Consider the following 27,803-nt stretch of genomic DNA (forward strand, 5'->3'; position numbering starts at 1 on the left):
CCATTAGCCTTCTTATTTTGGTGAAATGTAATATTTACTTTTTAAAACTTTATTTTTAATTTCATAGTTTAAAAGAAATCAAACAAAACTAATAAATTCAGCTTACTTTGGTTGGAACTTTTTAAAACCTTTTATTTTGTTTAACAAATGAATGGAGCAAACAAAGCGTAGAAGTGAGAGGTTAATATTATAGGAATTGTAGGTATGATTTGTTGCTTAAGAAAAAAACATTTTGTTCCCATAGGATTCGTTATTCAAATTCAACCGGCCTTCATAGAAATCCCCGCGCTTTGCTTTCAACTTTGAACCATACAAAGCTTACAATCATCCCATGAAAATGACTTGAAATCTTCAAGGAAAGTTGAAGGGCATGAAATTCTCTTCCAAAGATAGAGTGATAGTAAACTGTTGACGAGGTTGGCATGCTTAGTCAGCAGTGTGTCGGACATGCCAACGTTGAAGATAGAGACGTAGAGAGAGAAGAAGAGAAAGAAGAGAGGTAGGCGATGTCAGATTACTCAATCTTTATATTTCTATTTTTGTTTTCAAATAAACAATCATAATTATCATTTTATAATAATCAAGCACACATAATTGTAACCTTTAACAGATTACAATGATAATTTACTTGCAAGTCGAAACCACTAACCAAACCATACTCTTTAAATATGAAGAAATAATAAAATTCCATTTCCTAGTATTTCATTCCATTTCAATTTCGGATTTCCTTATCTATTGCTCATCAATGGCTTCTCAAATCTCCTCTTTCCCCTTGAATACTGGAGCTAACATCCCCTCCCTTGGACTTGGAACTTGGCAGGCCACTGAAGGTCTCCTCACTAACGCCATTTCTGCCGCCCTCAAGGTTCTTTCTTATATATTCTTCAACTTCTATTTCTTTTCTTCTTACTTCTTATCATCAGGAATGCCCATTTCTGCATTTCTTTTACTACTACTACCATTCTTCATCTTTACTTTCAACCTGAATCATACTTCGACAAGGTAGTCTTCGTTCATGTTCACTTAATGGGATTAAATTAGAATTACATTTACAAGTCATAGCTACCGAAACTAATACTTTGTTTACTCTGTTGAAATTTTGTTTCGGATTGTGATTTTTTTAGTTAGTTTACGTAAATTGAGTGTTTATTGTTGCTGCAGATTGGTTATCGCCATATCGATTGTTCTCCAGTGTATGGAAACGAGAAAGAGGTAATTTTTAATTCAGTGGTAGCACTTCACATGTCTTTCGTTTACATTTTGTATTAAATATTTAGTTTAGAAACATATCTGTTATTGAAATTATAACTTATTAAACGTTCATCAATGGAAGTTTTCTTTGTGTATTCTTTTGTTTTCTGTTTTGAGGATGCATAGTATAATCTAGACTGTTACCATTAGATTCTGTTCAATTGTATGTTTTGGTTGTAGCTATGAGAAAGTGGGAGAGGTATCTGATAATGTATTATTGCTTTTGGCAGATTGGTTCAGTTCTCAAAAAGCTTTTTGAAGAAGGTGTAGTTAAGCGTGAGGATTTGTGGATCACTTCCAAACTCTGGTTTGTTCTACATTTGTAGTTCTCCTGGTGACATGTGATTCTTTTCCAAATATTAGGAACTGGCAACAATTTTCACTCTCCCCGCTCAAGTGAATTTCCTTTTTGATTTTTTGACCTTATTTGGACCCTAAATTTTGTCAGAGAAAACTATTCCCAACGATAAAAGGATAAACAAGAGAACTCTAATTAAGTGACTTCATTGACCTGCAGGTGTACTGATCATGCTCCAGAAGATGTACCTAAAGCACTGGACAGAACCTTGAAAATTTTACAGCTTGATTATCTTGATCTATACCTTGTATGTATTATTGCACTACTTTACTCAACAATTGTCATTAACAGTTTATACTTGCTGAAGCTGGCAGTTTATATAACAATGTGACGATCTAACGACATTTTACGACAATTTTGTATGTTCTTAAATGGATGCTTCACTGATGGGTGCACTCTAATGTAACATCTTCATAATAGATCCACTGGCCAGTTCGGATGAAGCATGGATCTACAGACTTTGCCCCAGAAAACCTTGTTACGCCAGACATACCAAGCACATGGAGAGCCATGGAAGCACTCTTTGATTCTGGAAAAGCCCGAGCTATTGGTGTAAGCAATTTCACCATGAAGAAACTTGGAGATTTGCTGGAGGTAGCTCGTGTTCCTCCGTCTGTCAATCAGGTGGAATGTCACCCATCATGGCAGCAGGACAAACTACGTGCATATTGCAAATCAAAAGGAGTTCATCTAAGTGTGAGTTGCAAAAACCTGGATGTTTTTTTTCGTGGAAGATTTCGGACTATATATAAAAGTATAGCTGAAACTTGAGCCAATTTTAGGGATACTCTCCATTGGGTTCATTTGGAACAACTTTTATGTTCAAGGGTGGTGATGTTCTTGAAAATCCAATTCTTAAAGAGATTGGTGATAAAGTTGGGAAGACTCCTGCACAAGTTGCCCTTCGTTGGGGACTACAAATGGGTCATAGTGTGCTCCCGAAAAGTACTTCTGAATCGAGGATCAAAGAAAATTTTGACATTTTCGATTGGTCGATACCTGAAGATTTGTTTGCCAAGTTTTCTGAGTTCCATCAAGTAAGTATACATAGTTCTATTGATCTTGATTGTTTCCTCGGAGTGGAATATATTTGTGTAGAGTTGTTATTATGCTAATGTACTGACATCAATTCTGTTGTTCGCTTGGACAGGAAAGGGTTCTTAAAGGAGAATTGTTTATAAATGAGAATTATGTGTACCGGACGCTTGAGGAATTGTGGGATGGAGAGACCTAATGGTGTTTTCTAATATAATATCATTTGGAGATTTGAAGGATAATCTCATTTGTGGTGTTTGGGTACAATAATGGTTGTGTATGAAAATATAATAATTCAAGTTTTCAAGTAATATCATTTGGGGTTTTCCTCGTAGATGGTGTAGTCTTTAGAGTATATGTTTGGAGAAGCCTTAAAAGTTGAGTATGTTTGCCATTACTGTGGTGGAGGGGAAGCAGTGGTGTTACATTTCTTTTTTGGGAAGTAGAGATTCTAAGATTAAAGCTTTATCATCTAATTGAAGGGGAACAATTACTCTAGTTTAAAGTTTGAGTGTGTTGGAAAAATCATGGATATGTTGAAAAAATCATTGGTTCCGACAATTATTACCTCCCCAATGTATTGCGTGGATGGAAGTAATAGAAGAATTATTGAAAAACACACGGTAAGAAATCGGGGCTTTTCTAACGTCAAGATAGGCGTCGGTGAAAGTAATGTCGAGAACATCCCCAACGTTAAAATTACACTTCTACCAAGGCAAGTAGTTCTGACGACGTATTTCATCACATCACCAAAAGATAAATTAAATATTTATTTCTCGCATTTTTTTGACGTTCGTGTGCATAGCGTCAAGGACGGTTAAGACATTACCGACGTCTATGTTGACATCATGTGAAAGTATATTATAAAATAATCATTCAACTTCCCTCGATGCCATGCAAGAGTCATCTGGAGAGGTGGATTCTATCTCCTATGCCACAAGCAAATCTTCGTGAGTGGTGGAAACTATATTCTCGACATTTTACTTATGACTTCGAGGAATAGGAGTGGTCTCCCGACGTCTTCAAAGTGCATATAGAATTTTCCAATATAGAAACTCAATTCCAGTTTTGTATTCACATAACTGAAAAGGGAGAAGGTAGAGAGAGTCGAAGGAGAAGACCGTTCGTCGTCATATGCTGCCGCCGTTCATCGCCATATGTTGTTGTCACTCTTCATTTCGATAGGTGGTCATCTATATTAAGTGCGAATAAATTACTAATTTTTTTAAAAAAATCATATTCTAATTTCAATACACAAATTTCATATATTTAATTTACCAAATCGTCCTAATTTTGTCTTAATTTTTTTAAACATACAACATGAAATTTTCAATTTTTTAAAGTAATAGTTACAATGGAATAAATTACTGTTTTCTCAGTTTTTTTTCTTACCTACACATTATGTTTTTCTTTTTCTCCTTTTAAATAAGAGGATTGTTCCATGGACCAACATAAATAATAAAAAAGTATAATAAATTAATGAAAGATAGAAAAAAGAATATTTTAGAAAAGTATGAATTAATTTGGTAAAAATTTTAGATTCACAATTTAATTCGAATAAATATTAAATCAATTCTTGGAATTAATTTGAATTTTTTAAAATAAAATTCTTATACGTTTAAAGTTAAATATTTTCTAAAATATTTGTTATACATTATTAGTAGGTTATTTAAGAATTAAAAAATTATTTGATTTAATATTAAACCATTTTAATAAAAAATTATATTTTTTAGAAATTTATTTAACTTAAATTTATGGGAAAGAGTTTAGACACAGAAAGATTAGTTTTAAAATAAAATATTTGAAAGGATGAAAAATAAATAAAATTAATACGAGTAAATTAATCACAATTAATATTTAATTAAAATTAATTTCGTAAATAAAAAAGTTAAAAAATAATATAGTTTTTAAAGATTATTAAATTAATTAAAGAAGGAGTAAAATTTGAAAAAATAAAAGAAATAATAAAAGAATTATATTCTTGTAGTGGAAAATGGGTATGACTTGAAGAATTTAAAATATCCTTTGCAAATTATTCTTTGAAAATTTCATGCTGATTTCTGTATTGAAGGTAAATGAAATGAAGGTAACAATTTGCAACTTATTACAAAGACAAACTAATATTGCAGCAACTTATTCATTTACCTTTAATTTGTTCACTTGTTTAGCCTTTAAATGTATGTGTGCTCTATACTAAGCTTGAGTGGCTGTCCAACTTTATATGTTGTTTTCAAATTCAAAGTGTGACTTTGACACTTATTTGAAAACTTTTACCTTTCTTTTCCAGGATTTTGAGGTTGACATCCATCTTGGTTAGTTAATCCTCAACAATTAACCTTTTATTATAAAACGTTCTTTTTAAAACTTTACTTTTAGAATGTTGATTTAGATCAAGTGTTGAAGTGTTATGAGTATCCTACAAGTTATAGTAGTCATATATCAATACATATTGATGATACTTATCTTAAAACTTTGAGTTGAACTCTAAAATAAATGTTGTGTTTTTAGTTTGAGTTAGACACTTTTAGTCTATTGATGAAGTTATTAGCTAGTTGGTGGATTGTATAACTCTCTTTATTATCTAGCTTTATAATTGATATTATTTTTTATATTTAATGATACTTAAGTCACTTTACTAAGATAAATAAATTTCTTGTAACTATCATCGTCATTCACACATTATTGAATTGAATTCTAAAGTGACTGTTATGTTTTACTGGATATGCACAAACCAACTTATGTGATGAGATTACCAAGCAAGTGAATGGCATTTGGTTAGTGACCGTTGGTTTTTTGGCCTTTAATCTCAAATTAATTTATTTTAATTATTTCATTAATTTATGTTTTGATGATAACAAATCTGATTTTTTTTTTTTACAATTTTATTAATTTGAATAGACCATATCGTAGAGCTTGGAAAAATGATTCTAACGTCTCTTGAATCACTCAAATTGAAGTTCAAACGAAGAAAATATTGCTAAAAAAAATTTAACCGAAAAATACTCGAGATGGTGACGTGGCGACCAAGCATTCAATTTGAACCAATTAGAGAAAGCCACTTGCAGCAATGGAGGAGTGACAAATGTGGCTTTTGTTTTATTCACTTTTATAAAGAAAATGAATTTAAAAAGAAAATGATTTTAATATCATTATTTTTTCTTGTGTTTAACAGCTAGTTTTTTTAAAAAATGGTGAAGTTGCTTTATCTTTTTTTTAAAACAAAGTATTTTGAAAAGACATATTATTATATTATTATTTGTATTGTGCATTCATTTTTCTTTTACTTATATCTAATGATCCAAAATGATTTTGAATTTATATTTCATCTCTTTTTAAATACTTCACTTTTCTCAAACTTTAAAAAGGCAAGATTATTAAAACTTTACGATGCTCAAAAAGTGCAAAAAAACCAACATTGTTATTTTTTCTAAAGCTTCAAATTTTTATTCTTTTCACCTTATTCTAGAGCTTCTTATTGTATTGTGAGGATTAAATTTGTGAGCTTCAAATTGTATACTCACTCTTTTAAAGAGTTTTTTTTTTTTTTTGTGATTTAAAAACTTCGACATATTTAACGGTCGGATCCTAACCCGTGGAAAGGATCGGGTTTGCTCTTGAACCCGAAAAAGGAGCAAGAATCGGTTCGGCTCAAATCCGTGAAAAGAGTCAAAAGAAGATTTTCAATCAAAATCCCAAGAGGTGCTTGGGAAAGTGGATGTAGGTTGAGTTTAACGAACCACTATAAAATTACTGTGTCTTCTTCTCTAACTATTTTCTAATTATTTTTTAATTTAATTTTGGATCGGTACTGGTACAAGTAATGCATAACATAAATTAATTATAACTACATTACAACTTGACTTATTGTAATGTAGTTACTTGTAGCAGTACCTTTTTTTTATTTGGTTTCTTTGTAAAAATATTACCTAGGATTAGTTACTAATTTGCTTGTATTAGTTCCTTTTTCGGACATTCTATAATTTTATCGTACTTAGTTTATTTGTAACAATGTTATCTACATTATAATTGCTATACATGAAACTTATTTTATTTGTGTTTTGTTCCAGTTTTGTGTTAAAAATAGAATGAGGTAATAAGAGATATAACAATGTTTTTAGGAATCATTTTCAGAAATGATAAAACCACTTTTTCTTTTTAATTTTATCTAATAACATTTTTTGCATTGGATGATATTTTATAAAATATCAAAATATCTATCTTTTTCAATGATAATTATTCCGTTTTTGCATTATTGTAATTAATTTATGTTATGCATTTATCAGTTTTTAACTATTTTTGATTTGGAAAAGATATAACAACCCCTATCATAACTTTTTTTCTTAAAATCGGGTGACACATTCAACATTTTAATAAATTTATTCAATTTTACTAATTTCAAAATAACCAAATTCTACATAAATTTCAAAATAACAAAATTCGTATTTTTAAAAATTGGAAAATCTCATATCAAAATAACCTATATTTTTCCTAATCTCAATTTCAAAATAATCCAATTAAATTTTAAAATAACAAAATTCTTATTTTTTAAAATTGGAAAATCTCAACAAATTTTAGACCAAAACAACCTATATTTTTTAGAATTTGAGAATGTCAATGATATATTTTGTATTAAAATAATATTAGTCGAGTTTCAAAATTAAAAAATCACGTCTTTTCTATCCTATATCAAACTAACATTAATCACTTGAATATCATATATTTAAATTATTATTTTGAATTTGAGAGAATCTCAACTTTAATTTTATTATAATCATGATTGAATTTCAAAATAACCAAATTATTAATTTTTGAATTTGAGAATCTCACCTAATAATTTTAAAACGCAATTTCAAAACAACTCAATTATTATTTTGAATTTACTTTCAACCATTGATTTTATTTCAAAATAACACTTAATCACAAAAATAACTAAATTATTATTTTAAATTAAAATTTTCTTACGCTCCTTCTGTTTAGGTGAGAACTGACGTATTTGTTTGTTTTTCTACTAATTCTAATTAATTTATTATGAAAATATAGCATTATTTATATATTATATATATATATATATATATATATATAATTAGTTCAATACCATTAATTCATACAAGGATGGAAATGAATTAAAATTAAAAAAAAGAAGTACATTAATTATGTTTAAATGGACTTTTAAACCAAAATATGTTCATTTGACTCAATATTTCTATCAATATTGGTTTAAAAGTGTAATTAATGTAATTAATGTAATTATTTCTATTGTGTTCTTATCAAAAGTCTTTTCTGTGTAATTAATTTGTAATATATCGTTATAAGTTTATCAATAGTTTCAGTATAATTAATTTGTTATATGTAATTATGAGTATGTAATTAATTTTGACGTTTTAATAACATAAACAACTCTATCATAACTAATTCCTAATAGGTGGAGATTTAAAAGATATCAAGAGCTTTATTTATTTTTTTATTTCACCTTATGTTAGAATATTTAGCCAATCCTTAATAAAAGTTAAAATTAGTTTTAGTAATAGATTTTAATTTATTTTTAAATTTTAAATTTTGAATTTGAAAATTAAAATTAGTTTTGTATTAATATTTCAACTTTTTTTATTATTATTTGAAAATTAAATTTCAAACCTTTTTATTTTAAAATAAGGTGAATCTTTCAATTATTTTTTCGTATTATATCATAATTTATTTTTGAAAATTGAACTTTCTTTTCCAATAAAATGGGCTAAGATATTATATTTTAAGATAAAATCTCTCAAATTTCTTCCACATTTTATTAACTAAATAATATAAATAATTTTTTTTAAAAAAATCAAGCTAAAATTTGCTTAAAAGTTCTCTTCTTTGTCTGTTTTTGCTCAAGTGAAAGTTTTTGTTTTTCCAACCCAAGCAAGTTGTAGACTTGAAAATCAAATATGGAAGGTAGAAAATGAAGATAGTGTTTGCGTGATTCAAATGTTTATATTCTTCTTGAAAATGCATGAGAAAGTTGAGGATGAAACTGAAACTGAAACTTCAAATGGAAGAGAGTGGAGATTGGGGTTTGCCTGCTTCAAAGTGAAAAGATTGGGGTTTGCCTACTTCAAAGTGAAAAGATTAGCGTTTGCTCGCTCAAAGAAGATAGATAAAAAAAAAAAAAAAAATGGAAAATGGAGACGAAGGAAGATTTTCAAAATGGAATATAAGAAATGAAAAAAGAAAAAGGAAGATCATTACAACGGTCTCGAAAATGAAGATGAAGATTTCTAATTTTGACGAAGATGAACGGTTCTGATTTTAATTGGACAAATATGTATTCAACACTTATTAAGGTATATTTATTTTATTTTAGCTTTAAGAAAGTAGCTTACATTTTATGTGTACAGGGTCTTTTCGGTTTTTATAAATTCTTATTTATTGTTTTTTTCTTCCTTTTGCCATTTTTTAAAGAAAAAGATGCAGTTTTGCTATTTTTCAAATATTAATTTCTTTTCAACTTTAAATAATTTTATTTATTCAAATATTTGGAAGGTTAATTTTATTGACAAATTTCAATAATGTTATAAAGAGAAGATAATTTAGAAAAAAAAGGAAAAAAAACATAACTAACACAATACTCTAACCTATTTTCTAATAGTCATTTGGTGATCTAAACTTCTATCATCTCAACAGTATTTCACGAGAATGTATTATTCCTTTTTTTTCTTTTTTTATGCAATTTTTGAATTCACTTTAACTTATTTATTTTATTTACTTTTAGAATTAAAAACTACCGATAAATTTTTTCGTTCATGGTTAGAATATGCATGTCATATCAATTCACTAGTATATACATATTCTTTTTTATATTTTTAGTTTTAATATTTTTTAAATTTATGTGATAAATCATAATACTTATGTTTAATACTAATTCTGTAGAGTAAAGATATGAATGTAGAGATATTTTAATCTGTTTATTAATTGTAACAAATTAGTTTATGGGTTGTTTAGACAATTTTTTTTTTATATAATTTGCATTTTTTAAGGGGACAAAATTGAAGAGAACAAATTAAAATTTATTTGCAAAGTTGAAACCAATAACTAAACAAAACTCTTTAAATATGAAGAAATAATAAAATTCCATTTCGTAGTATGTCATTTCATTTCATTTCATTTCATTTCAATTTCGAATTTCCTTATCTATTTCTCATCAATGGCTTATCAAATCTCCTCTTTCCCCTTGAATACTGGAGCTAACATCCCCTCCCTTGGACTCGGAACTTGGCAGGCCACTGAAGGTCTCCTCACTAACGCCATTCCTGCCGCCCTCAAGGTTCTTTCTTATATATTCTTCAACTTCTATTTCTTTTCTTCTTACTTCTTATCATCAGGAATGCCCATTTCTGCATTTCTTTTACTACTACTACCATTCTTCATCTTTATTTTGAACCTAAATCATACTTTGACAAGGTCGTCTTCGTTAATGTTCACTTAATGGGATTAAAGTAGAATTACATTTACAAGTCATAGCTACCGAAACGAATACTTTGTTTACTCTGTTAAAACAGAGGACACTTTTACTTATAATTTTGAAATTTTGTTTCGAATTGTGATTTTTTTAGTTAGTTTACGTAAATTGAGTGTTTATTGTTGCTGCAGATTGGTTATCGCCATATCGATTGTTCTCCAGTTTATGGAAACGAGAAAGAGGTAATTTTTAATTCAGTGCAAGCAGTTTACATGTCTTTCGTTTACATTTTGTATTATATATTTAGTTTTGAAACATATCTGTCATTGAAATTATAACTTATTAAATGTTGATCAGTGGAAGTTTTCTTTTGTTTCTTAGTAATTTGTTTTCTGTTTTGAGGATGTGTAATATATTCTAGACTGTTGCCATTAAATTCTATTCAATCGTCTGTTTTGGTTGTAGCTTTGAGAAAATAGGAGAGGTATCTGATAATGTATTGTTGCTTTTGGCAGATTGGTTCAGTTCTGAAAAAGCTTTTTGAAGAAGGTGTAGTTAAGCGTGAGGATTTGTGGATCACTTCCAAACTCTGGTTTGTTCAGCATTTCTAGTTCTGCTGGTGACATGTTATTCTTTTCCAAATATTAGGGAACTGACAACAATTTTCACTCTCCCTGCAGTAGTGAATTTCCGTTTTGATTTTTTAACCTTATTTGGACCCTAAATTTTGTAAAAGAAAACTATTCCCAAGGATAAAAGGATAAACAGTAGAACTCTAATTAAGTGACTTCATTGACCTGCAGGTGTACTGATCATGCTCCAGAAGATGTACCTAAAGCACTGGACAGAACCTTGAAAGATTTACAGCTTGATTATCTTGATCTCTACCTTGTATGTATTATTGCACTACTTTACTCAACAATTGTCATTAACAGTTTATACTTGCTGAAGCTGGCAGTTTATATAACAATGTGACGATCTAACGACATTTTACGACAATTTTGTATGTTCTTAAATGGATGCTTCACTGATGGGTGCACTCTAATGTAACATCTTCATAATAGATCCATTGGCCAGTTCGGATGAAGCATGGATCTACAGACTTTTTTGACCCAGAAAACCTTGTTACGCCAGACATACCAAGCACATGGAGAGCCATGGAAGCACTCTTTGATTCTGGAAAAGCCCGAGCTATTGGTGTAAGCAATTTCACCATGAAGAAACTTGGAGATTTGCTGGAGGTAGCTCGTGTTCCTCCGTCTGTCAATCAGGTGGAATGTCACCCATCATGGCAGCAGGACAAACTACGTGAATATTGCAAATCAAAAGGAGTTCATCTAAGTGTGAGTTGCAAAAACCTGGATGTTTTTTTTCGTGGAAGATTTTGGACTATATATAAAAAGTATAGCTGAGACTTGAGCCAATTTCAGGGATACTCTCCATTGGGTTCATTTGGAACAACTTTTATGTTCAAGGGTGGTGATGTTCTTGAAAATCCAATTCTTAAAGAGATTGGTGATAAAGTTGGGAAGACTCCTGCACAAGTTGCCCTTCGTTGGGGACTACAAATGGGTCATAGTGTGCTCCCGAAAAGTACTTCTGAATCGAGGATCAAAGAAAATTTCGACATTTTCGATTGGTCGATACCTGACGATTTGTTTGCCAAGTTTTCTGAGTTCCATCAAGTAAGTAAACATAGTTCTATTGATCTTGATTGTTTCGTCGGAGTGGAATATATTTGTGTAGAGTTATTATTATGTTAATGTTCTAAGATCGACTGTGTTGATTACTTGGACAGGAAAGAGTTATTAAAGGAGAATTTTTTGTAAATGAGAATTATGTGTACCGGACGGTTGAGGAATTTTGGGATGGAGAGACCTAAAGATGTTTGTTAATATAATAGCATTTGAAGATTTGAAAGAGAATCTCCTTCGTGGTGTTTGGGTACAATAATGGATATGTATATACAATAATAATTCAAGTTTTCAAGATTGTGGGATAAAGTTATTTCATATCTTATTTTATTGGGGTTCTCCTTGTATGTGGTCTTGTGTTTGGAGTATATGTTTGGAAATATCTTAAAGGGATAAATGGATAGTTGTAAATTTAGCAATTAAATTCAAAATAATTAAGATAGTTGTATCAATGATAGAGTCTATCACTGATAGATCATGTTGTAAAAATTGGTCTATCACTCATAGATCATACGAGTCTATCAATTATACAAGTTTATCGGCGATAGTTTTGCTATATTTGTAATTTTTTTAAAATGTTGCTATATCTTTAATTATTATTCCTCAAATGACCATCCATTATAATTACTCTGTCTTTAAAAGTTATGTGTATGTTATATATATATATATATATATATTAAATCAAATGGCAAAAGTTCATATTGACCCTCTTGCTAATTTGAATCCAATAAATATTAATTAAGTATTTAACCCCGTTTAGAAAAAATATAAATATATCAAATATTATTCGTGATAGAATTGTATAGTCGCATATATATTTTAGTGTTAAGTGTTAGATCAAAGTTACAATATAGTTGATAGTTTATAGTTTATGTTTATTTGTAATTTTTAAAAAAATATTATTATATATACTTAATTATTTTAAATTTAATTACTATATTGGTAACTTTCCATTGTAAAATAGTTACGTACAATTAAAAAATTAAAGAAAAGTAATAAATAAGTTCAATTTGGTTCAAACTTTTCAAAATATTTTTTTTTCCTCGACGAATGAAGGAAGTGAGAGGTTGATATTTTACAAATTGTAGGCATGATTAGTTTTTTTTATTAAAGAAGTTTCATTGGTATCCAACAGAGTACCATAAATATGGATTCCTATAGGATTCAAATTCAACTAGGATTGTTATAAATATCAGTTTACAAAGGTTACAATCATCCAACAAAAAACAAGAGAATGGTTACAATCATACCTCTCTTTTAATTTGATGAATTAAAGCCAAAGTAATTTGTCAAAGGCTATAAGTAATCTCTTTTAATTTGATGAATTAATTAAGCCAAAGTAATTTGTCAAAGGTTACAAGTAATCTCTTTTGTTTTTTAAATTAATAATCCCTCCACCTCCACCTGTATCTTCAACATCTTCATAATTATTACTTTATGAGCCAAAAGCCACGGGTAATCTTTGTAAATGAGCCAAAAGGTGCTTAATGCCGACATTACTTTAAACGACATCGCTGCTGGCGTCGCGATAGGTCTGAATTCTTATTGTGAATGCTGCTAGCTAGAGTGAAGCAGCCTTACAACCATAGAAACAGCACAAAGTTGTTCCATCAAAGACAGACCGAGCTCACTGAAGAACGTGGTCTTCCAGTGGACCATGTCGAGTTATTTCAAGAAACGCACACCAGTAGAACTGGCAAGTTCGTTTCAACTACAACATGGAATGCTTTATGAAAGCTTTTTGTTATACTTTCAATTCTATTTTAAGTTTGATCATCTCTCAAATTAATTACAAACTTCTATTGTGTATAATCAAATTTTGAAACTTTAGTCTTAGCTCGTCCTAGAGGGTTTTCAACCACTCTGTGAGGATGAGATATGCAATAGCATTTTAGGTAGATGCATGACTGAGCTACTCAAAAGGTCTTGGTTGAGGCTCTAAACTCAATTACAGGAAGAGTTTTGCTTTTGCTTCTTTCTCCAATATTTATGACCACTAAGCACACATGAATGAGGTTAGCGAATTAAAGGCCAGCCTTAAAAACGCTAACCGCATGATTGAAGCACAACGATTGAGGGAGGATGAGTGAGATGGACAAATAGCAGACCATGCATGACAAAGGGAGGAGATGAAGAAGATGATCGAAAAGATGAGTTGGACAGAGAGAGAGCCGTAACACTCAAAGGTACGTATTTTTCAACATTTAATTAGTTTAATTTTGAATATGTGATATTCTAACTCTACTTGTATGTCATTTGTAGGTTTGACATTCTTTATTTGGTGTCTGCGACTAATAATAGGAGACATGTGTATGTTTTTCTTATTTTAATGTAATTAATTTACAAATATATTATATGTAATTTTTTGTATGGAAGATCTTTCATGTATTTTGTTTTATTAAAATTGAAATATTTTAATTTTTATAATTTAATGCAAATTTTGCTTATCGTCTTGGGAAGTGAATTGAAAACTAACTTTATGATAACAAAAACAAAAAATAAAATTTGTAATTAAATAAATAATATAATAATAAAAAAATATAAAAATATATCGCGACGTAATATGAACGTCGAAGAGGATAAAGGCTTTTCCCGACGTCGAAAATACTTTGGCCGACGCATTTGCTGTTTTTTCCAACGTGTGTATGCGTCAGAAAAGTCAACATACTTGTAGTATTACTCCTTACATGATTGATAATTCAACTCAACCCACATTTTAAACTAACTCAACCCAACCCATGTAATATGGGTAAGGTAGTGTTGTCACGTTATTCTTACACCTCTAGACTTTTGGTACTTCCAAACAAAGGTTAGCTTGGTTATTGTAATATTAGTATGCAACAGTGATTATATAGCACATGAATATAAGATGATTGGAAGTTTATATCATCTCATCTTGTGATCATTACACTTAAACTATGTCACTTGTTAGAAAAATCCTAAATTTTTTTTTGTTAAGAGAGAAAATTAATTAAAAATTGTGGGCAAAGTGTGAAGATTATCGACAGTTTTTTTTTTTTAAAAAGAGGAAAGGGCAAAGCTTCATAACCAAGATATTGGAGTTGGAGAAATAGTTGGAGGGAACTTTGGAGGGTTAGCCAACGTAAGATACAAACACAAGGAGGAGGAACGTCGAAGAAAAGTGGTGAAGGGGAGGGAGAAAAGAGAGAAAAAGGAGAGTGAAAGTAAACATAAAAAAGCATATAACAAACCAATTAACAAAATTAATAATATATAATTGCAACCTGCCGTATCAAAGATGGATGATGGGACTATTAAGCCTTCCTTTGCAAATTTGATGGACACATATTTTGCCCTAAAATTGCAACTACAAACCAAACGGAACTCCTTCCTTTTCTTTCCTTTCTTTTCATTTCAATTTCCATATCTATTATTGCTCCTCAATGGCTTCTCAAATCTCCTTCTTCCCCTTGAATACTGGAGCTAACATCCCTTCCCTTGGACTCGGAACTTGGCAGGCAACTGGAGATCTCCTCACTAACGCCATTGCTGCCGCCCTCAAGGTTCTTTCCTAGGTTTTCTTCTCTTTCTTACTTTTTATCATCACTAATGCCCATTCCTCCATTTATCAGGCAGTCGTAATTAGTCATTTTAGAAATAATAATGAATGATATAGCAACATTTAAAAGGAATTACAAATATACTAGAATCTTTCCCTAGTAGACTTATATGATGTATGAGCGATACACCAATATTTGCGTGTATTATTGATAAATTTTATTATATTTACAAATTCTTTTAAACGACTATATACTTATTATTTTGAATTTAATTGCTAAATTTGCAACTATCTCTTCTTTTACTACTACTACCATTATTCGTCTTTAATTAATTGCAACCTAACTCATATTTCGAGAAGATCGTCTTCCTTAATGTTCAAATTTTGTTTGGGATTGTGATTTTTTTAGTTAGTTTATGTATGTTGAGTGTTTATTGTTGCTGCAGATTGGTTATCGCCATATTGATTGTGCTCAACTGTATGGAAACGAGAAAGAGGTAATTACATCGGTTTCTAATTCAGTGGAAGCAGTTTACATGTCTTTCCTTTACATTTTGTATTATATCTTTGTTTTAGAGAGACATATATCTCTGTTATTGAAATTATAACTTATTAAATGTTGATCAATGGAAGTTTTCTTTTGTTTCTTAGTAATTTGTTTTCTGTTTTGAGGATGCAAAATATAGTCTAGACTGCTACCTTTTCAATGTATGTTTTAGTTGTAGATTTGAGAAAATGGGAGAGCTATCTGATAGTGTATTAGTGTTTTTGGCAGATTGGCTCAGTTCTCAAAAAACTTTTTGAAGAAGGTATCGTTAAGCGCGAGGATTTGTGGATCACTTCCAAACTCTGGTTTGTTCTGCATTTCTAGTTCTGCTGGTGACATGTTATTCTTTTCCAAATATTAGGGAACTGGCAACAATTTTCACTCTCCCTGCTCAAGTGAATTTCCTTTTTGATTTTTTAACCTTATTTGGACCTCAAATTTTGTAAAAGAAACCTATTCCCAACGATAAAAGGATAAACAAGAGAACTCTAATTAAGTGACTTCATTGACCTGCAGGTGTACTGATCATGCTCCAGAAGATGTACCTAAAGCACTGGACAGAACCTTGAAAAATTTACAGCTTGATTATCTTGATCTCTACCTTGTATGTATTATTGCACTACTTTACTCAACAATTGTCATTAACAGCTTATACTTGCTGAAGTTGGCAATTTATTTAACAATTTTGTATGCTCTTTAATGGATACTTCACTGATGGTTCACTTTAATGTAACACCGATATAACATCTTCATAATAGATGCATTGGCCAGTTCGGATGAAGCATGGATCTACTGGCTTTGCCCCAGAAAACTTTGTTACGCCAGACATACCAAGCACATGGAGAGCCATGGAAGCACTCTTTGATTCTGGAAAAGCCCGAGCTATTGGTGTGAGCAATTTCACCATCAAGAAACTTGGAGATTTGCTCGAGGTAGCTCGCGTTCCTCCTTCTGTTAATCAGGTGGAGTGTCACCCATCGTGGCAGCAGGACAAATTACGTGAATATTGTAAATCAAAAGGAGTTCATCTAAGTGTGAGTTGAAAAAACCTAGATGTTTTTTTTTTCCCCAATGACTTCGGAATGTACTAGTATAGCTGAAACTTGACCCAATTTCAGGGATACTCTCCATTGGGTTCATTTGGAACAACTCGGCCGTTCAAGGGTGGTGATATTCTTCAAAATCCAATTCTTAAAGATATTGGTGATAAACTTGGGAAGACTCCTGCACAAGTTGCCCTTCGTTGGGGACTACAAAAGGGTCATAGTGTGCTCCCGAAAAGTACTTCTGAACTGAGGATCAAAGAAAATTTCGACATTTTCAATTGGTCGATACCTGAAGATTTGTTTGCCAAGATTTCTGAGTTCCATCAAGTAACTAAACAAAGTTCTATTGATCTTGATTGTTTCATCGGAGTGGAATATATTTGTGTAGAGTTATTATTATGTTAATGTTCTAAGATCCACTCTGTTCTTTGCTTGGACAGGAAAAGGTTGTTAGAGGACAATTGTTTACAAATGAGAACTATGTGTACCGGACGGTTGAGGAATTGTGGGATGGAGAGATCTAAAGGTGTTTGCTAATATAATAATATCATTTGAAGATTTGAAGATTTGAAGCAGAATCTCCTTCGTGGTGTTTGGGTACAATAATGGTTATGTATGAAAATAATAATTCAAGTTTTCAAGTAATAATTGTGGGAACTAAAATTTTATCATTTGTATTGTATTGGGTCTTCCTTGTAGATGGTGTGGTCTTTAGAGTATATGTTTGGAGATGCCTTACAAGTTGAGTATGTTGGGGAATACATCCATTACTGTGGTGGAGGGGAAGTAGAGGCACTGGTACATTCTTTTTCCTCCCAAGTAGAGATTCTGAGATTGTACCCCTAACATGGAATTGAAGGTGAACAATTACTGTGGCTTAATGTTTGAGTATGTTGGAAAAATCGTTGGGATGCTGAAAAAATCATCGGTTCTGACGATTATGACTTCTCCATCAAACCGAGTGGTGAGAAGTAATAGAAGAATTATTGAAGAACATAGATTTTCAATTGAAGAACTCAAGTTGCACAACTCTATATATATCAGTTTAACTTGGTTCAAACTTTTTTTTATTTATTTAACAAATGAACGATGTCAGAGGTTGGTATTTTACAAATTCTAGGTATGATTAGGTTTTTATTAAAAAAGTTTCATTGGTTATCCAACAGAGTACCATAAATATAGATTCCTATAGGATTCAAATTCAACTAAGCTTATTATAAATATCAGTTTGAAGCATATATATCTCAAAAATCATCCAACAAAAAAGAAAGAGAATGGTTGCAATCACACCTCTCTTTTAATTTGATGAATTAAAACCAAAGTAATTTGTCAAAGGTTACAAGTAATCTCTTTTGTTTTTAAATTGATAATCCCTCCACCTCCACCTGTATCTTCAACATATTTTTAGGAAACAGCCTTGTCTCTTGGTCATCAAAGAAACAGAATGTTGTGCTCGTAGTACGAAGTTCAATTATGGGGCTAATGCTCACACATCGGCTGAAATCATCTGGGTTCAACAATTACTCACTGAATGCCCTGTTCCTCAATCTCAAAAACCATTCATATGGTGTGACAATGTCAATGTTAGTGCACTCGCCTCCAATCCAATCTTTCATGCACTCACCAAACCTATGGAGATTGATATTCACTTTGTGAGGGATAAGGTTGTTAGTGGGGTTCTTGAGATACGATACATATCCTCGACTGATCAAATAGCTGACTATCTTACCAAACCATTGACACATTCTGGATTTCACCTACTTGGATCCAAACTCTTGATCCTTGAACTCCTCACTCATTTGAGGGAAATATTATAGAGGAGAATGAATAAACCATCAAGTCATCCCTATAGTGCCAGCTAAATAAGAAAAGTCACAGAAAACCAAGTTTGTTAGGATTATGTTCGTGTGAATATTGGGTGTTGATGTAATATTGTGTCACGTGTATCATTTATTGAAATATTCTCCTATTATATTATTTGCCCTACTTGGGGTTGCCCTTCCTATAAATTGATCATATTGGATCACTTCCCCAACAAATATCATTCCTTCCCTTAATTCCTTATCTCAGTATCCTTTTTTAATTTTAACACAAAAGAAAAAAGAAGGAATATCCTTTTGGTAATTGTGATTTCGTACCATTTTTCTATAGCTCGGAAATGGCTTCTCCGATCTCCTTTTTTCAGTTGAATACCGGTGCTAAGATCCCCTCCGTTGGGCTCGGAACTTGGCAGGCAGCTGAAGGTCTCGTCGGCAATGCCGTTGCCGCCGCCGTCAAGGTTCTTTCTGTTCATTTCTTTTCCCAATTTTGATCGCTACTAATTTTGATTTCTCCCATTTGTTTTTCTGGTAGTATTGTAGGATAAACCTTGTTTTCATTCCATAAACTGGGGTTTTTTCTTCATTTTGAGAGTGAAAAGTCAGAAATATCGTTTTTTCATAATCTTTTATTTTGATAGAAAAAGGAGTCAAATCTCTCCTTTTTCGAGTCTTTTTTGCTTCAAATCTTCATTTTTTTTTTTTTATGCTTTCCCTTAGACTTTCTTCTTATGGGACTTGTTTATTCCACGAGATTCTTATGGGACTTTGTTTATTCCATTAGATTCTTATGGCAGTGATTATAATTCCACTTAATGGATAGGCTTTCCCTCAGGCGCAGGTGAATCTAGCTCACCTCGCTCAAGTGGTAGAGAAAATGACTTCGCTCAATCCTTCCCCTTGAACAAAATGAAATAGGTAGCGGTATATCGCCCCTCTCCCTACGGTCTTAATATTCGCACCTCTAAACAAATAAGAAGAGCAGCTAAGAAGAGAGATCAAGAGAGAATGAAACTGTCACCGGAATTGAACGAAGTAACGTTGTTGACGTAGAATGAGTTTAAAGACGCCTCCGGGCAGAAGTCCCATCAGTCCACGAGGGCAGTAGCCGAGTTCTTTCGACAGTTGCAGTGGGAGAAGCGGCTTGCTCGATCCTTGGTAGCTTGAGCTATTCATTCTAACTCTCTCACTCAATTTCCTGGGAATATGTGTCTATGTCTTTCTTTTTTCCAATCAATGAGCATAACTAAACTAAAGTACCAGTGTGATGACGGTCTTTCATGAATCACAGTTCGTATGAGCAATGGCAATTTGAACCTAGGCTTTCTCTTCCTTCCTTTTTCTATTTCTAATAATCAAATAAATCATAAAAAAGGGATCAGCCGCATCTTTGACGAGGGAAAATTAGAATATGAAGATTGAAACTAAGCAACTTCTGCCTCTGAGATCCGGCCTACCTCTGTGAGAGATTCCAGAAGTTGATCTTTCTTAATTGATCTGACGGAATGAGACTAAATTAGAATTACAACTGATATTTTGTTTACTTATAATGTTGTAATTTTGTTTCGGATTATGAAAATTGAGTGTTTATTGTTTCTGCAGTTCGGGTATCGACATATTGATTGTGCTCAAATCTATGGTAACGAGAAAGAGGTAAACTACATTGGTTTCTAATTCGATAGAAGCAATTTGCATAGCTTTCGTTTACATTTTGTATTATCTAGGGTTTTGGTAATTGAAGTGGTATTTGATATTATTATTATGTTATTGTTTGTGGCAGATTGGTTCAGTTCTCAAAAAGCTTTTTGAAGATGGCGTAGTTAAACGTGAGGATTTGTGGATCACTTCCAAACTTTGGTTTGTTCTGCATTTCTAGAGCTGTTGACATGATGTTTTTATGCAATAATAGGAAACTTGCAACAAATTTCACTTTTCTGCTTATGTAGTTGTTCTTTATCATTAAGAAATTGAGAATCAAAATAGAATAGTAAAAAACTGACAGAGATTTATGTGGTTAACTAGTAGTGTATTAACTACATCAACGAGCCGAGGAAAAGAGCAATTTATTATTGGAGAGAATGTATTAGACTACAGAATTGGAGGCAACAATAGAGTTAAAAAGTTTATAGAACCGGGAGCCAATATCGTGAATAGCATATAAATACTAATACAACTTGGTTATTTGGAATGCAAATAACAAATTAAAGACATTCTACCTGCAGGTGTACTGATCATGCTCCAGAAGAAGTTCCTGCAGCACTTGACAGAACCTTGAAAGATCTGCAGCTTGATTACCTTGATCTCTACCTTGTAAGTATTATTGCACGCCTTCACTAAAAATTTGTGATTAAAACCTTCTGCTTGCTTTAGTTACCAGTTTATTTAGCAACGTGTTGGTCAAATGATATTTTTCATGTTAAGGCAAAATATTTTTGTATATTTACGAACGGATACTTTATTGATGGTTCACTCTAATGTCTAACAAAATATAACTTCTTTGTTATAGATCCATTGGCCAGTTCGGATGAAACATGGATCTACTGGCTTTGCTCCTGAAAACTTTCTTGCGCCAGACATACCAAGCACATGGAGAGCCATGGAAGCACTCTTTGATTCTGGAAAAGCCCGAGCTATTGGTGTAAGCAATTTCTCCTCCAAAAAACTTGGAGATTTGCTTGAGGTAGCTCGCGTTCCCCCAGCTGTCAATCAGGTGGAGTGTCACCTATCTTGGCAGCAGGACAAATTACGTGAATTTTGCAAATCAAAAGGAGTTCATCTAACTGTGAGTTGAAAAAACCTGAATGTTTTTCCTGTTTTTCAATAGTTTCGAGCCATACTGTTATATAGATGACACCTGGGACTTGACTCCAATTTCAGGGATACTCTCCATTGGGTTCACGTGGAACAACTTGGCTCAAGGGTGGTGATATTCTTGAAAATCCAATTCTTAAAGAGATCGCAGAAAAACTTGGTAAGACTCCTGCACAAGTTGCCCTTCGTTGGGGACTACAAAAGGGTCATAGTGTGCTTCCAAAAAGTACTTCCGATTCGAGGATCAAAGAAAATTTTGACGTTTTCGATTGGTCGATACCTGAAGATTTGTTTGCTAAGTTTTCTGAGTTCCACCAGGTAAATAAACAGGCTTATATCATTGTTTGTTTTCTAGAAAAGGAATGTATTTCTCTATAATATTATGATGAATTTTTCGTTATTATGTTAGTCTGTGGACTGACTCTGTTTCTTCACTTGGACAGGCAAAGCTTCTTGTAGGAACCTTTTTTGCAAATGAAAATTATGTGTACCGGACGGTTGAGGAATTGTGGGATGGAGAGATTTAAAGGTGTTTGGTAATATCATTTGGAGATTGCAAAGAGAATCTCCTTGGCGGCATTTGGGTACAACAGCTGGTACGAAAATAGTTGAAGTTCTTTAGTTCTATCACATGTTTTTTTTGTTTGGGTTCTTCTCCTTGTAGATGTGGTCTAGTCTTTAGGAGTATAGGTTTGAAGGTGCTTTAAAAGTTTGATTGGGTCATCTTCATATTTGGCTAATTTGAATTATATATGTTTTTCTAAATACTGTGATGAACTATCTTACCTTTTACCTATTTGGAACGTTAGAATTTGGAAAAACAATTAAAGAATTTAAAATCATAGCCGATTACAAATCTTGTTTTTCTTTTCAAAAATATTTCTATTTCAAAAGTCAGACTTGCCAACAGATTTCAGATCTTTAAAAACATTTTCTAATTTTACCTTCAAGTTTCGTGTATGTATCTATTGTTTCTTCAAACTCATTTCATCTAATTGAGCATAAATGTGATCTACATAAACAAAATAAAAATAAGTCAATCGATCAAGAAAATGGAGGTTTATTATTATTATTTATCAAAGAAATCTTGATGTGACGATGGGGTTAGACAAAAATGACGAGGGGCAGGAAGTATAAAGATTATTATTTTTGTTACTGAAATTTTAAAAAGTAGAGAAGGATGGAGAGATAGTGAAATGGAGTTTACACCAAAAGAAAACAAATTAAATCGAAACCTAAAATCCTACTGCCTTTGGAGAATTAGTATTGATGCACCAAATTCAGGATTTTTTTAAGAAAAGGAAAAACTAAAAAGTTGGGTAGCCTTTTTATTTTATGATACATAAAAAATGATTTATAGTTACCAATAAAGTAATAAAAAATATTAAATATTAAATTATAAAAGGTAAAAAAGAATAAAATATATTTTTAAATATGGAAGCGTATTAGTCTATAATTTATTTCAACATACAGAATTCTGATAAAAAATCAACTAACCTACCCATTCTCGTAAATGTGTAGGGAAATTGTATAAAACTATTGAAAATATTTATAAAATACAACAACCACGTGTAGGAAAATTGTATAAAACTATTGAAAATATTTATAAAATACAACAACCACCGTCTATTATAGTAATATCAATTAATACAAGTTACTTTATCATTAATATGCAACCTATCATTTAAAATTTTGTTATATATTGTAAATATATTAGTTTAACATTTCTTTACTTTCTCAATGCCTATTAAGAACGTACAACTTGTGCACGTGTGGAAATGTTCCATTTCATTCGTGATAATAAATTATTTTAACCGTTAAGATACCAATCATAACTTTATTTGATTAAATATAGTAGAATATATTATTAAATTTAAGATATAAAAATATTGTTTCGATCGTATAATTTTTATATTTTTGTTTCAATCAATAGATCATCTTTTTTTTTTTTTTTTTTCATTTAGTTTGTTTTCATCTAAGTATAAGACAACTTTTAATTTGTCATGGTTAATGAGTACATTCCATATATCATATGTTATTAGAAACCAAAATCCTCTATTTGTATCTTAATTTTCAACCATCTAAGAATTATTATTCTTAGACATCTTCAATGTTAACAAGGATTTCTTTTATTCTCTTGATTTTTCTCTTTTCACAATCTTTCATAACAATTTTTGAAAATATTTACTTAAATTACCTTTACTATAAAAATTTATTAAATGGATGCAATTAGTTTTTACCCAAATTATTAATTAATTAGGCAACACTATCTTAAATATATTCACTAGTAAATAAAGATTAGTTAAATAATCTAATAGATTCAAAAATATAAATAAAAGTTCTCCTTAACTTATACCTATTTCAAAAATTCATTTTCAATAATAATAGTAATGGATTACTTTTCGTTAAATAAATCTCTTTAATCTTTGATATAATATGTTTTTTGTTCCTACGTAATTGAAATTTATTTTTGTTTATGAAAAGAGTGAAAATTCGTTACACTTACACGTTGGAGGGTGTAAGTGTAAGTTGTGGAGCATTCCTTTTTTGTTTGGTATCATAAAATAAGTCGCAATTGATCTTCAATCTCATCTCTTTTATTTACAAAATTCAAAAGAACTAAACTTTATAAATCACCTAATTTTGTCAAATCTTTCTTTAATTAAAAAAAATTACTTCTTAAATTTAATATGGTTGACTTTTATAATATTCTAAATATGGAATCTTAAAAAGTTATAAATCTATCTTATCTATACATTTATATATTTCCACAGTTGGTGTAATATATATATATATATAACAGCTGAAAATAACATTTTTAACTAATTATCTAAATTTGCTATATTGGAAAACATCTTTTCAATTAAATTTTAAAAATGAAAAACTATATTAATTTTAAAGAATATAACTAAAAAGTGACAAATTGAAGTGACAAATTGTGACCACTAACTTAGTTATGATAAACTATATTAATTTAAAAGAATATAACTAAAAAGTGAGTTATGATTGATGTCTATCTGAAATGAATTTATTGTGATTGATAGATAGAAAGTAAAATTTTGGCTATACTAAAAATCATTTTTATTAAAATTCATAATTTAACATTTTTTTCTCTTAATAATAAACATGCATACATCGTAATAATTAAAATATTACAAGTAATAGACATGACATCCATACAATCTATCATATTCATCCAACCCTAGCTATAGCCAGTAAAAAGAAACTAAATTTTCAAATAATTCATTATCCATGGGCGTTGTATATCATTAGTTTTAAGTGGTTTTTTTAAATAAAGAAAATGACCAAACCATTTTTTTAAAAAATTTACTCAAATACAAATCAATATGTTAAATTTTGTACTTAAGAAGCAAGTGTAAATCAACTGGGTCTAGTTTGATCTTCTTAGATTCTTTCCAACTACGAACTAGCAAGAACACATTCTCATGATCCAGCTTTACTAGCCTTATTTTAGCAAAAGTAATCAATCTTTTAATACATTTCAAGTTTCAATCATTTATATGTATCTCATTTTTATTGATTAGATGACAAAAGACTTAAAACATTAAAAAAAAAAAAAAAATCAATTTGGACGCAATTTTGCATGAAATACACACGAGAATCAAAATAAGTATATATATATATTTTTTATTTCTTCATCAGAACTTTAAACGAAAAGAGAGATTTGTATTTCTTTTCACTTTTTTTGTTTTAGAAAAGCAAATGTCCGGAAAGTTAAAATGGTTTGAAAACGAAATAAAAGAAAAGTGAGCGTTGAATGCAACCAAATTACGAAATCGAAGCTCTATAAATGTCGAACGAAAAATCCATTTGGTAATTGTCATTTCGTTTTCATTACTCTAAAACTTCCTTTTCTTCAACTCCCAATATGGCTTCCGAATCTCAAATCTCCTTTTTCACGTTGAACACTGCAGCTAAAATCCCCTCCGTCGGACTCGGAACTTGGCAGGCAGCTGAAGGTCTCGTCGGTAATGCCGTTGCCGCCGCCATCAAGGTTCTTTCCTATTCCTTCTCCTTCTTTCTCTTTCCCTTCTAGTACTAGGATTCTTGATCTTTATGTGCTTACTTCTGAACGGAACGAGATTGAAGTAAAACTGCAGGTCATAGATAAACGAATCTAACTGATATTTTGTTTACTTTGTTAAAACAGAGTTCAGGTTTACTTGTAATGTTGAAATTTTGTTGCGGATTATGATTTTTTCTCACTCGTCAGATTATCTAAATTTACTGTGCATTGTTTATGCAGATCGGATATCGACATATTGATTGTGCTCGAGACTATGGCAACGAGAAAGAGGTAATTGCATCTCTTTCTAATCCAGTTTAACCAATTTGCATGCCTTTCATTTACATTATCTGTTCTTGAAATTAGGGACTAACTTACTAAATGTTGATTTTTGGAAGATTTGTTTTGTTTCTTCTTCATTTCTTTGCTTGATGTTTTGATGGTATAAGTTATAATCTAGATTGCAAGCACCAGACTCTGTTCAGTCTTTGATGCTATAAGATTGAGATATTGTTCATTTTACTCTCTACATTTTGATTTTAGCTTAAGCTTTTAGGATTTGGGTAATGGAAAAGGTATTTGATAATGTATTATTGTTTGTGGCAGATTGGTTCGGTTCTCAAACAGCTTTTTGAAGAAGGTGTAGTTAAGCGTGAGGATTTGTGGATCACTTCCAAACTCTGGTTTGTTCTGAATTTCTAGTTCTGCTGGTTGCATATTATTTTTTTCTAAATATTAGGGAACTAGCAACGATTTTCACTTTCCCTGCTTTGATAAATTTCCTTTTTGATTCCTTCACCTTATTTGAACCTTAGAATTTGTTTCATTAAATTTTTTTCCTAATGGTAAAAGGATGAACAAGAGGACTGTAGGAACAGTCAATTTAATGGGATAAAAATGACTTGCAGGTGTAGTGATCATGCTCCAGAAGACGTTCCAGCAGCACTTGACAGAACCTTGGAAGATTTGCAGCTTGATTATCTTGATCTATACCTTGTATGTATTGCTCTAGCTATCAGTTTATTAGCAACTAATGTGTTGGTTTAATGATATTTTGTTTGTTAAACAATTTTGTATATTTATGAATGAATACTCCTTGGTTGTAGATCCATTGGCCAGTTCGGTTGAAACATGGATCTACTGACTTGGCCCCTGAAAACTTTGTTGCCCCGGACATACCGAGCACATGGAAAGCCATGGAAGAACTCTATGATTCTGGAAAAGCTCGAGCTATTGGTGTAAGCAATTTGTCCACTAAAAAGCTTGAAGATTTGCTGGAGGTAGCTCGCATTACTCCGGCTGTCAATCAGGTGGAGTGTCACCCAGGATGGCAGCAGAACAAATTACATGAATTTTGCGAATCAAAAGGAATTCATCTAAGCGTGAGTAGCGAAATTAACCTGAATGTGTTTCGTTAATGAGTAGTTTTGTTTTGAAGAGCTTACACTTGACTCCCAACTTAATGCAGGGATACTCTCCATTGGGTTCACGTGGGACAACTTGGCTCAAGGGTGGTGATATTCTTGAAAATCCAATTCTTAAAGAGATTGCCGAAGAGCTTGGTAAGACTCCTGCACAAGTTGCCCTTCGCTGGGGACTACAAAAGGGTCATAGCATTCTTCCAAAAAGTACTTCCGAATCGAGGATCAAAGAAAATTTCGACATTTTCGATTGGTCCATACCAGAAGATATGTTTGCTAAGTTTTCTGAGTTTGAACAGGTAAGTAAATATATTTGTATTCAAGTTTGTTTCTCCGTATATTTGTTATTATGTTAATGTACTAAGATCCACTACGTTCTACACTTGGACAGGCAAGGGTTCTTAGAGGAGAAATGTTTATAAATGAGAATTCAGTGTACCGCAGCGTTGAGGAATTGTGGGATGGAGAGATTTAAAAGCTGTTGTTGGAGGGTAGAAAGAGAATACGTTTCGCCATGTTTTTGTTGTAATAAAAATAATTCAAGTTAGATTGTTAATGATTGTTGGGAAACTTCATGCAGTAGGTTTCATTTCAAATCTAGAGTGTGTTTGAAGGCGTCTTAATGGTTTTTAAGTATGCCATATATGTTTTTAGTTCCTTCTAGTACAAAAGCTTTTCCTTTTCCTCTGTTTTGGGATAATAACTGATATGATGTTGTTCACTCCAAATCAAAATCAATTTTAGCAACAAACCCAAGCACTAAAGAAAAGGGAAAAGCTTGAAATTCGGATGATATTTTAATTGCAATAAAATCTTTATTTATGAAATTAAAAAAATATGGATA

The 27,803-nt window shown here is 31.2% G+C and overlaps 5 protein-coding genes across 5 annotated transcripts; all 5 read left to right on the forward strand.

The window, feature by feature from the left end:
- Positions 1-705: 705 nt before the first annotated feature.
- LOC105434862 (aldo-keto reductase family 4 member C10) lies at positions 706-3,169 on the forward strand. Its single transcript, XM_031883670.1, has 7 exons — positions 706-865; positions 1,162-1,212; positions 1,482-1,558; positions 1,769-1,856; positions 2,030-2,305; positions 2,392-2,646; positions 2,760-3,169. The coding sequence occupies exons 1-7, from the start codon at positions 746-748 to the stop codon at positions 2,841-2,843; spliced, it is 951 nt and encodes a 316-aa protein (XP_031739530.1). The 5' UTR covers positions 706-745; the 3' UTR covers positions 2,844-3,169.
- Positions 3,170-9,771: 6,602 nt separating this feature from the next.
- Positions 9,772-12,189, forward strand: LOC101210436 (NADPH-dependent aldo-keto reductase, chloroplastic). Its single transcript, XM_004142008.3, has 7 exons — positions 9,772-9,941; positions 10,268-10,318; positions 10,592-10,668; positions 10,880-10,967; positions 11,141-11,419; positions 11,507-11,761; positions 11,875-12,189. The coding sequence occupies exons 1-7, from the start codon at positions 9,822-9,824 to the stop codon at positions 11,956-11,958; spliced, it is 954 nt and encodes a 317-aa protein (XP_004142056.3). The 5' UTR covers positions 9,772-9,821; the 3' UTR covers positions 11,959-12,189.
- A 2,836-nt stretch (positions 12,190-15,025) lies between these two features.
- On the forward strand, positions 15,026-17,919 carry LOC101210186 (aldo-keto reductase family 4 member C10). Its single transcript, XM_011655351.2, has 7 exons — positions 15,026-15,294; positions 15,737-15,787; positions 16,066-16,142; positions 16,354-16,441; positions 16,596-16,871; positions 16,956-17,210; positions 17,324-17,919. Exons 1-7 carry the CDS (start codon positions 15,175-15,177, stop codon positions 17,405-17,407), a joined length of 951 nt encoding a protein of 316 aa, XP_011653653.1. The 5' UTR covers positions 15,026-15,174; the 3' UTR covers positions 17,408-17,919.
- A 978-nt stretch (positions 17,920-18,897) lies between these two features.
- Positions 18,898-22,367, forward strand: LOC101203731 (NADPH-dependent aldo-keto reductase, chloroplastic). Its single transcript, XM_011655350.2, has 7 exons — positions 18,898-19,161; positions 20,303-20,353; positions 20,481-20,557; positions 20,923-21,010; positions 21,207-21,482; positions 21,578-21,829; positions 21,955-22,367. The coding sequence occupies exons 1-7, from the start codon at positions 19,042-19,044 to the stop codon at positions 22,036-22,038; spliced, it is 948 nt and encodes a 315-aa protein (XP_011653652.1). The 5' UTR covers positions 18,898-19,041; the 3' UTR covers positions 22,039-22,367.
- A 2,965-nt stretch (positions 22,368-25,332) lies between these two features.
- Positions 25,333-27,662, forward strand: LOC101209936 (NADPH-dependent aldo-keto reductase, chloroplastic). The gene is made up of 7 exons (XM_004142006.3): positions 25,333-25,526; positions 25,779-25,829; positions 26,145-26,221; positions 26,447-26,534; positions 26,645-26,920; positions 27,007-27,258; positions 27,351-27,662. The coding sequence occupies exons 1-7, from the start codon at positions 25,401-25,403 to the stop codon at positions 27,432-27,434; spliced, it is 954 nt and encodes a 317-aa protein (XP_004142054.2). The 5' UTR covers positions 25,333-25,400; the 3' UTR covers positions 27,435-27,662.
- The last annotated feature ends 141 nt before the right edge of the window (positions 27,663-27,803 follow it).

The sequence above is a fragment of the Cucumis sativus genome, chromosome 4, assembly GCF_000004075.3.
Source record: "Cucumis sativus cultivar 9930 chromosome 4, Cucumber_9930_V3, whole genome shotgun sequence".
Lineage (NCBI taxonomy): Eukaryota > Viridiplantae > Streptophyta > Magnoliopsida > Cucurbitales > Cucurbitaceae > Cucumis > Cucumis sativus.